This window comes from Martes martes (genome assembly GCF_963455335.1).
Source record: "Martes martes genome assembly, chromosome: 9".
Taxonomy (NCBI): Eukaryota; Metazoa; Chordata; class Mammalia; order Carnivora; family Mustelidae; genus Martes; species Martes martes.
In genome coordinates, this window is record NC_137896.1 from 43,580,780 (window position 1) to 43,596,863 (window position 16,084).

General features: G+C 41.9%; 1 protein-coding gene across 1 annotated transcript in view; it reads left to right on the plus strand.

The window, feature by feature from the left end:
- The window catches only part of CFAP61 (cilia and flagella associated protein 61), a gene marked incomplete at both ends in the record, with an annotated part of 286,170 nt that overhangs the window by 169,741 nt on the left and 100,345 nt on the right, over positions 1-16,084 (plus strand). Inside the window, 2 exons of the mRNA XM_080814415.1 lie at positions 8,025-8,123; positions 13,671-13,839. Of these exons, the coding sequence (XP_080670541.1) occupies positions 8,025-8,123; positions 13,671-13,839 (268 nt within the window). The remainder of the gene's footprint in view (positions 1-8,024; positions 8,124-13,670; positions 13,840-16,084) is intronic.

Here is a 16,084-nt window from a genome sequence, read left to right on the forward strand (position 1 = left end):
TCCCATAGCATCCATCAATTGAATTCTGTTGACCTGGTACAAGCAAATAAAAGTGGCTACAAGCACTTTGAGGGAATAGGATATATCAAACTGTCACTTCCCTTACACCATTTGATATTGGGTGGAAATTTGGAGGAGAGGCCTGCGAACCCAGGAATGATCCTTCTGTAGGGCTGCCAGGTACCCTTCCCCTCTGGAGAATTGGACCACTTGGAGCCACTGTATAAGACCCAAACCAGGCAAGGCCTGCTACTCGGCGCCTGGCCTCTGGAGACCATGTTGATCTCTAACTTGAGTTCTCCAAAGAGAATTTCTTTCAAAGGGATAACCAGAATCTTCCCAATATATCATCATAGTAAGGCACTTGGGCTTAAAAAAAAAAAAAAAAAAAAAAAGACTTTCATATCCTTGTGCTGGAGAAAAATGTCATCAGCTTCCTAGACATGAGGTTAATGTTGAGTAACTTTTTCTATAAGGAACAGATTGTGAAAATTCCAGACTCAACAACTCTGTACATCAGAACTACCTGTGGGGTGGAGGTAGTAGTTTTAAAGTTTCCTGGGCCCCTGTTCCTGTGGCTATAATTCCCAAGCTAAGGTGGGTCCTAGGAATATGTATCTTTAAGACTCCCCATGTAACTCTGACATGCACCCTTGGTATTGTAACCAGTTATGTAGACATTTCCTCAAAACTGGTGGTCTTATCTGTAAGGAAACCCATTTCCCCCTATAATTGCTCATTATAATTAACCTGTTTTTATGAGCTTGTTTTTCAAACCACGTTTTCTAGTTCTCAAAAAATCATATAACTTCTAGGTCATATCATTACTTCAGGGCTTATCAGGCATAATTATTAACTTATCGTTAAACATGACATAGCTGAAGGCATTACCCCATATCATTGTATTTACACACTAAATTGGACCTAGCAGAAAGCGTTTCATATACTTCATGCTTAAACTGTCACCATTAAGAATAAAGGTCCAACAAGAGTTATCTGCCAAGCATGAGGAAACCTGCCTGTATTGTGTTAATAAAACTTTGTATCCACCAGCATTTGCCCCAAACATAAAACCCGTCCTCATCCCCACCCCCCACACCTCTAGAACTGATCTCCCTCACTGTGGAATCCCCACAATGCTTTATTTCAGTCTTAGGGACCTGACTGATTAGTGTCTTCTATTTTGCCATCTCTTGTGTGCAGAGGCTTTCCAGGTGGTCTTTTATAACTGCTGTCTTGGTATTACATCTTGTACATGCTCCATGTATATAAAAACATGTTCAAAGTATAAATGCATAACATTTTTACTTCATACACACACACACACACACACACATACATACATACATATATATGATTATTTCCCATACATTATAAAGCAAAATTCAATTTCATCTTAGTTTGTTTTGCTAGAACTTCCAAATTTTCTTTTTCTTTGTTCAGTGACCATTTCAAACATTACATTCATTTTCATTTTTTCAGTAAGGATTTATGTTTTACTTCTATGCTGAGATACACAAGCTATTCATCTGAGATCCTGAATCCCCACACCTTCCCTCCAGTCCCTTACCCTGGCACCATCCCTCTCCCCTGATGGGTCCCTGGAGAATTCACAGAGCACCTATGTTGCTCTAGGAAGGCACCCAGACCTTGTTGTTGGGTTCAGTGTTGATTCTTGATCCATTTTCCCAGGACACAAGCCTGGACTCAGGCAGATTTAAGAGACTTTCTCCTTGGTCCTTTTCTCCAGGCACCATGCTGGTTCCTACGGGGGCTTCCATAAATAGGGGAACCATGCAAGATGGCACCCAAGAGAAGAGAGAAAACAGGTTAGGGAGAGAGCTTTGAACTTCTTCCTCACCCCATGAACACTCCACCCATTTTTGAAGTGCTCAGAATCCTTAACCCCACCCTCTTCGGGTTTCTCTTTCTTTGGTCTCCCCCCTCCACCCGGAGGTGCAAGTGCGCCATTACTGACAGCAGCATGGGCATGGATGCAGAGGTTATGCTGTTCTTACTAACACAACAAAAATGAAGGAGCCAAAGACATTGTCCAAAAAAATCTCCTTTGTAATCTAAACAAGACAATATTGCTGAAGAAAGTTAAAAAAAATTTTCAGGGGAAAAATGGGTAGATTGTCTTAATAAACGTATCATAAATATTTTGACTTGCTTTGCCCTGTATTTTTCTTTTGGTGTTGGAAGTTCACATAACTCCCAACCTTTAACCTCCATCTATATCATTTCCCCATGAATTTTGTGACATTGCGTGAGTATCATTAAGACCGAATTAGATCTCAGTTATTCTTTGACTCTTTAAATAAGCAGTTAGGTTAAATACCTGTCTAGAGCTAGGATTTAGTGTAATTTGGCAAACATTTTTGTCATTCTTGTGAACAATTCAGAAAGCAGAGATTTCAGTAAATGAAATGGTAACATTTAAATTGATGTAGGATAATTATTTTCTCTATATATTCTCTATTTATTCAAATAGAAGCATTAATGAAAGCAGTTAATTAAATCACTGGCTTTGGTTGCCCTTACTATGACAAAAAAAAAAAAACAGGAAAAAATTAAAAATAAAAATAATAAGCATTCACTTGGCAGGCTGACAGTTTTCTGTTACCCAGAAGGGTAAGCAACAAGAAAAGTTTTATGTTTCTTTCATCGTATTCACAATAAATTGGCAATGTGACCCTCTTCATTTGAAGGATAAGGATGTTTAGACCTAATTTTGTAGCTGTCCTCCTGAAGCATGGAATGAAACGCAATACCTTTTACTTATTTCCCTGGATACTCTAATCCCTCCCTGCTTTACAAGTATCTTTGAGCTGTTCCTCCCCTTGTATCCACAGCAACATAAAATCCCCTCTGGAATTATCTGCTGTGAAAATGCAGGTGCACTTGTTTAATGTTTCATTGGCTTGAGCACTTAACTTGAACTTTTTTTTTTTTTTTTTTTCCACGGCACCGTGACCTTTGATTTTGGAGCAGAGGACTCACAGTGATGTTAGAAATTGTTTATGTACATGAAGCCAACGCCATTAGATCTGAGGACCGTGTCTTTTCTGTGGTCCTGCTCTTCCTGCCGTTTTGTCTACTGTGTGTCCAAATCCAAGATGTGCTCTGTGACTCACTGTTCTGTTTGTAGGAACTTTTAAAATATTCATTGGTCATCAAATTAAAAGTCTTAAACATTTGATCTCCACATTTCATCCTCAGAAAAGCTAAAATCTTCTAAAATTGTACGTTATAAACTTTATTCTTTTGGACCAATATTTTTATTGTTATTCTTTTTTTTATTTTTAAAAAAGACTTTATTATTTATTTATTTGACAGAGAGAGAGAGAGAGCGAGCACAGCAGGGGGAGTGGCAGGCAGAGGAAGAGGGAGAAGCAGGCTTTCCTCTGAGTGGGGGAGCCCAATGTGGGGCTCGATCCCAGGACCCTGGGATCATGACCTGAGCTGAAGGCAGACACTTAACTGACTGAGCCACCCAGAAGCCCCAGACCAAAATTTTTAGATAGTTATCAATTTAAGAAATTAAATACGTGGGTGTTTCTGAATGAGATTAAAAATTAAATTAAAAAAATACAGGGTTGGAGGGGCACCTCGGTGGCTCAGTGGGTTAAGCTTCGGCCTTCAGCTCAGGTCATGATCTCAGGGTCCTGGGTTCGAGCCCTGCATCGCGCTCTCTGCTCAGCAGGGAGCCTGCTTCCCCCTCTCTCTCTGCCTGCCTCTCTGCCTACTTATGATCTCCCTCTCTCTCTCTCTCTCTCTCTCTCTCTATGTCAAGTAAATAAATATAATCTTAGAAAAAATACAGGGTTGGAGGAAACATGTGGACACATTCATATAAAGGCATGAAAGAGGCAAGGAACCTTCATTGAATAACAAGAAGGTTAACGAGGTTAGGTTATCTAGAAGGGCCTTACATACCATGCTCACGCATTTGGACTTAATGTATTAACTTACTTTATTTAAAATTGTTATTTATTGCAAATGTTCTATGCAGCAGACAATATTCTAAACATTTTTACCAATACTGTCATCTAATCCTTGCAGCACCCCTACATGGCATTAGGTTCTATTATTCCCATTTTACAGACTAGGAAACTGAGCAGCAGATAGGTTAAATAAGTTTCCATTTTCCCAAGGTCAAAAAGCTAGAAAGTACTGGAGCCTGTGGTCTAACTGAGGCAATCTGACTCTTGAGCCCATGGTCTTAGCCATTCTGCTCTACTGCCATCAAAGTGGTGAGCCAACGTGGAAACTTAAAACCAGGAATGATTGAGATTTGATTTAATTTAGAAAGAGGTTTCCAGTGTCTGTGCGGAAGATGGGCAGGAGAGAGACTCACGCCAGAGAAACTTTCCTGAGACTATTTCTCTAGGCAAGAGGGTGAGCTAAGGCAAGGTGTCCCGGGAATGTTGGGTGAGGCGCATTCCAGACATGCGGAACCAGGTAAAAGTGACTGGACATAGCGACCAGCTGTGAGAAGTGAGAAAGAGGGGAGGAGTCTGAAGTTGGCTCTCTAATCCTCTAACTCAAGAGATGGTTAGTTGGTCGTGCCTTTGATGGAGATAAAGTAGCAAAGGAATGGGGCTCCAAAGACTTGTGTTTGGACACATACTGAATTTGGGATGCCTGTGGAGCAGCCCCATTAGGACTCAGGCATTTGGAAATTGGGTTTCCAGCTCAGAAGGAAGCTATAGTGTAAATATGTAACAGGAAGTCATGGTGGTAGGTAGCACTGTCCAGGAAGCAGGCACGAAGACTGGAAGCTCATGAGCAGGGATAGATGGGCAAAGGAGGCGCTGGTAGAAAAGCAATCATAGAAGAGAACCTTAAGATAATGTTGTCCCAGACAGCAGGTTCTATGGCTGCAGCTTGTGGCCGGAGTCTCTGTCATGGCTCTGGCTGATCCTATGTCCTCCATTCACATCAGTAATAGCATCCTACCCTTGAGAGTTCCTGGATGACTCCCTATCCTCTGTCAGTTCCCAGAGCCCTGCAGACACCTCTGCCTCTATTCATTTGAACCCTGTGGAGTTAGCCACCTATTACCTGCCTGGACCCTGATTGATAGAAGGATCTTCCCCCATGCCCACCTACCCTTCCTTCATGAGTCAGCATGATTAGATATTTCTAGTTGCCTCCCAGTATGTATTCTGCACTTTGTTCTTGATAACAGAACCTTGGGCAATGTGGTTTTTGAAAAAAAACGCATTTTACAGGTTCCCTTTCTGCCACATGTGGCTGTGTCATTGAGTTCCAGCAATATAAGCAGAAATGTCATGTGAGACTTTTAGTCTCTTCTTAATGGGCAGCCCTTTCCACTCATGCCTCTTTCCCTTCTGCTATAATGTGGATATGAGATTCGATGTCTGGAGCTCCAGGAGCCACTCTGGGCCTTAGGGGACCTTGATAATGGAAGTCATCTTGGAGAAGCAGTCAACAGGGATATGGCCCCTGTTGGCTGCATGACTCCTCCTTATCAGCACGAACTGGTTACTTCCAGGTTTATTAAGTACAGTAGTAAGACAAATGTGCTGGTATAGAAGCAGGAAGAGAGAGGGGAGGAACACGAAGAGGAGACAGGGTTATTGGGGAGAACCTGTCTTCTGAATTAGGGGGAATGGAAGAATATTCTTGTCAATGTTGCTGGAAGTAACAAGAAGGGAAGCGGAGTAGAAGGGGCCTGGTGGCTGGTCTCTTTTATTTATGATGTGGGAGAATGAGGAAAGGGGATCAGAGGAAGAGCAAGAAAGGCTAAAGTAGTGACCTTGAAGACTGGATAAAGGACCCGAGCTGCCACAGTGAAGAACACAGAAGGTATTTGGCTAAGGCAAAAGGAAAGGAGTGGGAGGCTGGTGCCCTCATAGATAAAAATCCAGACAATGCCCCCCACTCAAAATCTTTTGGAGAAGTCTTTAATTGCACAATTGCATAATTCAGGATATTACAGTGTGACAATTTTGCAATTTAGAAGTCATTTGATCCATGTTGTTAGATCGTTCAAATTATTCAGTGCCAAAGGGATTGTTTTTGTAGTAAAAGCTATAGCTGTATAATTACTAAGCCGCCTGTTCACATAGAGCTATAAAAATGGCCTGTATGTAACTGTATTATTAGTACAACATAAACCACATTTCCATCACATAGGCACCAAAGCCAAAATAAATTTTAACTTCATGCGGTACAAACATGTATTATTATTTGCATTTTCTGTTAAATGGAACTAGATTAAAGACCTGTCATCAGTATGCATTTGCAGACTGGCAGCCCTAAGTAGCTGGGGTTAATTGCGACCTTTATGTTATTTGAACATATTTAAAAATTTTATTCTTATTATTAGAGGATAAGACGTGCTTGGTTTTCTTTGTATCAAATAAGAATATTCATTCTTAAATGACACGCCTCCTTAGAGACTTAGAACACAACCTTTCATAATATTTAGCTATTTCTAAATGTCAGGTGCTGTTGAGTTTATTACATTGCTGGCCCATGCCATTACCAAAAGTCTCCTGTTTTTAGTGGTACTTAACAGATTGTCAGTAAATTGATAGCATTTCCACATTTGGAAAATTTCCAGTTTCCTCCTGGGAAAGGAGGGCAGGTGTTCCCCTCGAACCTGGTGAAAGTTTCTTTTTTGGCATTTGGTTTTTTTAAGGGGAGGTGTGAACTCGGAAGAGATTTTAGAGAGAAATATCTTTCTCACCATCCTAGGAAAAGATCAACTCACCCATAAAATTTTACTGACTTTAGCTGGAGGGCGAATTTGCAGCAAGAATATTTTAATACGAGAGGGGAATCATGGAGTGAGTCTTGAGCACGTCAGTCCCTTAGCAGCCTCTGCTTACATGCTTGTGCCGTGTACCTAACAACGCTCACAGGGCTGGTCAGAGGACAGCGGGGGGCGTGCAGAGGGCACTGGTGGAGGTCGGAAGAGACACGGCTCTCATCTCTGGACAGCTGCCTGTGAGCTTCGGGACCATGAGCAAATTACCTAGTATTTCCAACCTTGATTTTCCTCTGTATGAAATGCAGATAATAACCACTTTCCCCTGCCCTGGCACAAACTGCCTTGAAGATTAATCTCTGTGGTAATGCCCATGAATGTGTCTCAGGCCTTAGAAAGTCTGAGGCAAGTATAAAGCAGTTTCACTTCTAAAAACAACCTTCTAGAATTTTCTGCTAGGTGATACTTTGGTATCTGATTTGGGTAGTTAAGATATATATATATATATATATATATATATATATATATATATATATCCGATCTGAAAAAATATATATATATAGCTTTTGTAGTAAATGCAAGGTGTGCCATATGTATATATATCTGAACATAATAAAGTTAATGTTGACCGATGGGAATTAGATGGTCTTTGGATCCTTGTCAACAGTTTGATGTCTATGGGGCAGTGGAGACAGAGGTTAGGTGAGAAGATGCTGGAGCCAGAGAGCCTGGGTTCATGCCCTGCCTAGGGACTTCCCTGCTGTTTAGTCTTGAGCACATCACTTTGCCTCAGTTCCACATAATAAATAGGGATATTTTTACTGACCTCATGGTATTGCTGCTTCGAGGACCAAATGAGGGACACACAAAGCACTTGAGGGTAAGCACTCAGAAGGTGTTAGCCATAGTGGCTGTGATCCCAAGCAACTTCTTGGAAGTAGTCTGCAATTTGAACTGCATTAATTTATATTCCGTTTTCCTCCCTCCTCCCAATGTTGGGCTTTATTTTGCTTTACTCTGAGAAGCAAATTTTTAAAAAATGAAATGGTGCTGGGCACAAGCTACAAGTATTGTAGCTTCTGAAAGTTTCTGCAGTTAGCTGCTTCAGGGCCATCTTCCTTCTTTCGTGGAAATGGTCAATTCTGTTGGAAGGTTTGTGCAAGAGAGTTGCTGAAAAGAAAGTACAATTGGATGACACATGAAATAAAGTTAAATGGAATTATAATAATTCACCAAGTCGAGCTTTACCTCCTTTTTTATGTGTTCTCTTCTCTCTCCTTAGCTCTCACCTGAAGTTTAGTAATCTCACCCTGATTTCAACCCATGGACTCCCTGGAAAAAGGCTTCTGGGCACTGAACAAAGGAAATTTTTAGCAAGCGAGTAAGAATTTCATTTGCTTTTTCATTCTGACGCCTAAATGTCCTCATTTGTGTGCACTTTATGCTAAATACAGTTGACCCTTGAACAACAAGGGGGTTCTAGGGGCACTGACCAGTCCAAAATCTGCATACAACCTTTGACTCCCCTAAAATCTTTTTTTTTTAATATTTTATTTATTTATTTGACACAGAGAGAGATCACAAGTAGGCAGAGAGGCAGGCAGAGAGAGAGAGGGGGAAGCAGGCTTCCCGCCAAGCAGAGAGCAGATGGGCGGCTCGATCCCAGGACCCTGAGACCATGATCTGAGCCGAAGGCAGAGGCTTAACCCACTGAGCCACCCAGGCGCCCCTGACTCCCCTAAAATCTTAACCAGTAATATCCTAGTGTTGACCAGAAGCCTTACCGATAATGTAGGCAGTCAACTCACACATACTTTGTATGTTACATGTAATGTATACTGTATTCTTAAAGTAAGCTAGAGAAAAGAAAATGTTGTTAAGAAAATGACAAGAAAGAGAAAATACATTTACAGGCCTATACTATATTTCTGGAGGAAAAAAAAAAAATCCATGTGTAAGTGGACCCATGCATTTCAAACCCGTGTTGTTCAAGGGTCAACCGTAGTAGATTTCAGATTGGAAAGGGAAGGGTAGCAGGCTTTTCTCCTGGAGTTCAAACTCACTTAGAACATACAAGTACAAATCTGTTAGTGAGGGAATAGAGAGTTGGGCTGCCATTTTGTATTTGTGGGAAGACATCTGCCCTCTAAACAGCTGGGATGGAGCCTGCTGACACAGCTACCTCCTGCACTTGGCTTTTGAGTGACCCTACAGCACAGGGAAGTTTGGTGACTGTATTTGCATCAGACTAGGTGACTCCCCAAAAGTTCAAAGTTGGGAGACAAAGACGGGGCACCCCCACCCCAACCCCCTGACCCTTTGTCACGAGGGGCTGATCATGCTACGACCTTCTACAGTGAGCTTCATTGTTTGTATCCCAGTAGAATCACTATTTATCAACATCTGTTCTAGAAAATGTCATTTCGTTATCACACAGCTTGCATTAATTTTAATTTCCTGTAGCAAAGCATGCATACAAGAATTACTAGGCTCCCTGCCTCTAGAAACAATGTCCCAATTTTTCCAATGAGGAGGAAGGAAATTGTTCCCTCTTGGGGTGTTCATTTTAGAACCCAGGATGAAGAGATCTTCAAACAGTGAGAAAAACGACAGCTTCCTTGCCAGCAGAACCAGGCTCCCTTTGACCTAATACTTTTATCAGATGGTGAACTTTTATTTTTCTTGAAGGACATCATTAGGGTAGTAAAAAAGACATGGGTTTTGAGCCGAATAAATGTGGATTCAGGTGGATGTCCCTATTATAAAGGGGATTTCATATCTCTGAGCTTCGGAGTTTTTGACTGTGAAAAGTGTATGAAAAGCCAACCTTGCTGGAGTTTTTTTGTTGTCGTTGTTGTTAAAATTACTATAACAGCAAATTCTGACAAAGGGCAGAGGATCAACCTGTGTGCATCTCCTTCTCTCATTGCCTGTCCTCCAAATGACACAATTCCCAGGAAATGTTGGTCTTGTTGATTAACGTCTCATGAGAAACATTTCAGTCTGCTTGATGAAGGTTTTTGTCAGCCCCCATGTTGGGTATGCTACAGGAGAGAACAGTTAGCAAATGGCTTTCTGCTGGTTTGATTTCGCATGGGATCTGCATGTGACTAGATGGAGAGTCACCTGGTGGCCCCACTTCTGTCCTTGCCTCTCCACTTTCTCAACACAATAGCCAGAGCAATGCCACACAAATGTGAATCAGATTGTGTCAACTATCAATGGCCTAGAACGGCACTGTCCAATATGGTGCCCAATAGCCACACAGGGCTATTTAAATTTAACCTCAGTAAGGTTAAATGAAATTAAAAATTCAGTTCCTCAATTACATTAGCCATATTTCAAGTGTTCAGACAGCTCCACGTGGCTAGTAGCTGCCGTATCAGACAGTGCAGCTACAGAACATTTCTGTCCTCACAGAAATTTCTAGAATGTTCCAACCTAAGATCCATCCCTGTCTGCTTACTTCTTTGACTTCGTCTTTTGCCATTGTTACCCTTGTTCTCACCACTCTAGCCACCATAGCCTCCTTGATGTTCCTAAACCACAGCAGGAAGGTCTCCCCTGGGATTCTTGGCTTAAATGTCAACTCTTCCACCCTCCAGTCCTCCTTCCTCTGCTTTGTTCTTTTCTTGCTGCAGAAGTTCTTCTAAATACTTGATAATTTGCCTTTTGAAATCACACTTATTCTTTATATTCTGAATCCTTAACCTCTAATGTAAACTCTATAAGGGCAGGGATTTTTTTGTCTTGTTCACAGTGTGTTCCCAACATATGGGACTGCTTGGCACACAGCAGGTGCTCCATAAATAATGTCAAACAGATGAAAGTTGCATCCAAAAGTACCTGCAAAAGTTCTCTCAATCAGGTTATAGACATGGACTAAATAACACAGCCAGATGCCTCTGGGTGGGAGACTGCATGTTATCATAATTCTTAGAAACCACAAATTGAAATGTAAACAGGATGTTGCCTTTCAAATGATCCTCCTACCTCAATAAAGGAAATTATCTCTGGTCACGGAGTTTAAAAATAACTAATGCCTTGACATCCATAAATTTAATAATTTAAATTCCTCATTCTAAATACAAATGTTGAACTTCACCCTAACCAGTGTTTTGATAATTGTTGTTATTAATTTTTGAACATTTTTTTTCCCCATCCCCCCTACCCATCCCAGTTCAGCGTCTTGTAGAGATGCTAATGACATGCTGGGATATAGCAGAAAGAAAGGCAGTGGGAGGAGAGGAGAAACAGGAAGCGGAGAAATCCACTAATTGGACAATCAGCCCCAAATAACGAATGTTAATTGTGATGTTCCTTCTTTAGAGTGTCACAATAAATCCTTTACGAAAACCTCTAAGGTTCTTTCCAGTTCTGAAGGGCTCTGATTTCATGAAGTGCATATTTCTACCCTACTTATAATTGCTCCCCTAGAGTTCGTTTCTAATTTTGCACCTGGAGCTTTGGCCCAAGTCTTCTGACCACTGGCTATGGGGGCAAGCTGGCCACTCTGTACATATGTCCCCTTCCAAAAATTTCCCCATCCTCCAATTATGCTTTCTTCTCCTCCTTATTACCTGTTTCCAGAATGTTCTATGAAGACAAATTTTCACATTAGTGTTGAGTCAGGGTCAAGCTCACTTGAGAAACATGAAGTTTTATTGATGTTCCTTCTTTCTCTTCAAGAGAACTCTAGTGTAGGTATCTGTCTTGTCACAACCCATGAGACAGTCCCTGCCATGTTAGAATCCTAATGATCCTTAACTTTGCTTAGGAAGTAATTCTGGAGAACTATCACCAACAGCCTCCAATGTCTAATTTCACCTACCTGCTGAGTAAATTAACAAAGACCCAGAATGGACAGTAGTTGCCTACACAGTAATACTTTAAACTGGCAAATGTCATTCAGTGTAGTAACAGACAGTGAAAGTAAGCACCCCACATTCTTTGATTCTTCTGAAGTTTCCTAAAAAATACAAAATAAAACAGTGTTCCTGGTGCCATTTCCCCCTGGACAGACCTTCAGATTTTAACTCTGAAATATGCATTCTGAAATTATCAACATCACTGTCCTGCTGTCCTTAAAAATAACACTCTCTTAACCTTCCCCAAATTTCCCCTGAGAACTTTTATCTTTGAGCAAACCCTCATAAGACTAATCCCTGTGCAGTAACTGTATTTAATTTTTCCTCGTCTTGGACAACTGACAGTACCATTCCTATTATGAAGAGATGGTGTAGCAAATAAGGACAGTCTTTTGTGGGTCTCTCATGAATGTGTGAAATTGGTGAAGTTTCCTGTTTTCCTTTGAGCTACCAAAAGGTTTTTTTAAAAGAGAATTTCATCCCACTATCTATTATATTCTGGTGACAGGCCAGTCCCTGATTTTTTTTTCTTATTAAAAAGAAATTTTCTTGTTTTTAAGTGTTGTCTCATGGAGAGATACAAAGCCCAGAGCCCCCTTCTCTTTCACAGGCCCTTATAACGGGGTCTAATGTGCATCCATTACGAGAATTCTTTTTGTGTGGTGAGAGCAGACTCATGTGTGGATCAAAAAGAAAAAATGTTCTCCCATTACCACTTCACAATCCTGTGTGCCTCCAAGGAAAGTAAACAGGATTATGCATCATTAATATTATTTAGAATACTACCCTTCACATACGCATCCCACTTGACAAAACAGCATCTTTTACGTTCTCATGTTCATCCCGTATGATGGTCAAGGCATGTGAGGAGGGCAGTTACCTCATGTCGAGAGGGCAAGAAACTTTAGTATTGAAAGGGCATGCAGAGTCCCTGGGGTCCTCTCTCATTGGTGACAAATCAGGGACACAGGCCATGGCACAGCAAAGCCTAGATTTAAATGAAACACATTGGGGTGCCTGGGCTCAGTCAGTTAAGCATCTGAGTCAGGTCATGGTCTCAGTGTCATGAGATCGAGCCCCGTGTTGGACTCCATGCTCAACTCAAAGTCTACTTGAGATTCTCTCTCCCTCTGCCCTTTCCCCCTCTCACCCCCTCTCTAAAAGAAATAAATTTATTTTAAAAAAATAAACGAAACACCCTATACTCTGGGTCTTCAGAACAGGATCAATAAAAGGTCATGTTCATGAGGTCAGACCTTTCAGAAAATCTGGAAACCGCCCTCATAAAACTCTTTAAATAAACCCAAAGCTATCAAAACCCCACTTTTCTCACGTTAGAGTAGAATGCTCAAACTCAGATGGAGCCCAGAGAAGAAAACCTGCCCACCCTGGACCCACTGATAGCAGAAGTGTCAGTTCTCCAAAAATCGCCTTTGCCCTACAGAGTGAATCCCAAAAGTCTCCAGGGACTGTACTCATTGCAAACATAATTCCCTAATTGACATCTTCTATAAATAAAATGTGTAGTTGTTTTGGCATGAATCCATACACTAATTCTAAGAATGAGGCATTTATCGAAAAAAACATTAGCAAGTATGAAGGGTTCTCAATATTCAAGACCTTGACCACTGCCTTTGGGAATCCTCAGCAGTGTCACTTTCTTCTTCCTCATTCCCTCTGAGTCTGTGGTCAACATAACGATTCAACAGCTAAAGGAAGTTTACACCCACCACGAAATAGAAGCAGAAGAAAGAGTATATATTAATGATTTCACAGAAACACAGATGCCTGTGTGTGCACACACACACACACACACACACCCTCCCTGTTGTAGATTGGCCTATACCAGGTGGAACGATTTAGCTTTAATGGGAAGATGTCAATCTGTGACTACACGTCTCATAACGAAAAATCTCCCAGTGTCTCGCTGGGGTCCTGGGAAACTCACGGCAGGGGCACAGACTTGGCCCACTAGGGAACTTGAACCAGCTCACCAGATGTCTAATTAATGTCCACTGTCAGCTACTCAAATGTCACTGACAGCGCTTTTCTCTCCGAAGCCACTGTTTTCAGGACAGAGATTACGCATTGATGTCACTGTGCTCCTGGGTCAACGTGGTGGTGGGTAGGATGACCGCCATAGACCGAGCAGCCAAGCACGTGGTGCTTTCCAAAAAGGAAATTGTGCTCTACGACCATCTCATCCTTTGTACCGGGCAGCAGTACCAGGTGAGGTCGCACACGGAGATCTCTGTGGGTTTACCATGACACACGTCCTCGGGGTTAGGAGCAAACCTTCCCACCAGCTCAGCTGCCACTCTCTCCATCAAAGTGCCCACACAGCCTGTGCATGCGACCAGGATTGCGTCCGCAACCCCTCCCAGAAATCCATTCCAAGAAAAACATTCTGCTCAAGGGTAAAAAAAAAATCACAGCAAGTTGGAGATGTGTCATTCTTGAAGCTGTTGTCCAAAAGTCTAACACTTCCTGCTCACCAGAGCAGAATCCAGACACAACCCGGCATGCGTTTGTGGTGAATTAATTTATGCCTCAAGAGACTAACATTTGGCGGTGGTGACGGGCTCATGCGAAAGTATTTCAAACATGCGCACCTTCTGTCAACCCTTATTTTATTTTGTCTCTCAGTTATAAAACTAGGAAATGTGACTGATTGATTACCCAGTGACCATGCTTTCCATTTGGATTAAATTCTTGAACCACATTTGAGGCGAGCGTTGCTGGAGACAACGGAAGCTGTTCGATGTCTTAGGGAAGCAAATTTTAATATTCTCATGTTGCACCATACATCAGCAGTTCATGTGGTTCACAAAAATAGGGGCATTTCTTTAATGAAAGGAGATTGACTTTGTAACTCCAAGATGGGGTCTTTTAATTTTTCTCCCGGAAACCTGGATGGGCCTTCCCGTGGTGGGTTTGTTTCCCACAAGTACGGAGCAATCCACTACCACCCCAGGCACTGCCATGCTTTATCAAAGGTCCTGGGTGAGGCCATTTTGTGAATGGCCGTGAATTTGACAAGGGGAGGCGTGTGCAGGTTTTCTTCACGGAGCCCCGCCAGGTGGAAGCAGACACGTGGTCGGGGGGACAGACCCCTGAGCAGCTCCCAGCATCACGTTCCTCATGTTCTGAGCCTTGGCTGCACGTTGACATCATCTGGGACACTTGAAATATACCCACGCCTAGGTCCCACCCCCCAGAGGCTCTGTTTTAATTATTCTGGGGTGGAACTCAGTGATCAGCATTTAAAAACAATAACAACAACAACAACAACAACAACAACAAAAACCAAACAAAAAACAACAAACAAAAACAACAAAACAAAACCTCCCAGATGATTCTAAGCTAAGGCTAAGATCCAGGACTTGAATTTTCTTGACCTAGAATCTCTCTTCTGTACCTTAGAGTGGCACTTCTCATACTGTAATATACCTACACAGCCCCATTTCCTTAAAATGCAGATTCTGAGCAGGAGCCCAGGAGTGGCTGATATCCTGCTGTTCTCAGGCTAGGTGAGGCCAGCCCTGCTCCTGAGTGGGCCACGCTGAGTATGGCTCCGCCTCTGAGTGATTGCTTGTCTTTCCCCTCCTCCTCCTCCTTCTAGTACTACCACCACCACTACTGCTGCCGCTAAAGAAATCCAGTTTTCACAGTGTAGGAAAGGATTTTTTTTTTTTTTTCTGGTTAAAGGATAAACACAAACTGGAGGAATACCTTATTCTGATAGTTAAGTATTCCTCTTTGTAAATATTAAACCAGAGGAAAACACCGTACACTCCTTAAGCTTGTGCCCCCCAATCCCCCCCCCCCCCACTGCCCCACTGAGTTCCAGCTGCTGCCTGGGACTGTGGACTTTGGAAAATGTGAGTGGAAGACCCGGCCAGCTGTCCAGAGACTCGGGCATCTGCCCATGTGTGTCCAGCTGCCCCTGCAGCTTTAGTCTGTGGCACGTTAAGCTCTTGCCCTTTTTACAACGGGAAAAATGAAATGAAGAAGTGATAAAGGGAGTTCCAATTTAATTTTTCCAGAAGGACATAAAAATTAAAGGTACATAGAGTGATACAAAAAAGGCTGCTGAATTCACTGGGGAGGGCTTCCATTTCTGATTTATTTTCCTAGTTCCTTCTCTTCAACTCTCTCATGGTTTTGTCCCAGTTTTGTGACTTGGAAAAAAAAAATTTGATGATGAAAATAAAGCTTAAATCCAAAGCAAGAAAACAACCTGTTATAAAATATCATTATAAACTTTAACCTCTAAATAGAACTTTAAATGGCATGAGTCATTCTAAAATATTACATAGTATTTTTGATATCCAAATACATATCACTTAATTTTTTAATCAGAAAATCCATGCACAAAGTAAAAGATTAAATTGGGCTGTGGGACTAAGTGTGAGGTGGGCTGGTCTCTGCCTTCCAAACCCTCCCTCTAAGGGCAACCACTTGGAGGCATTTC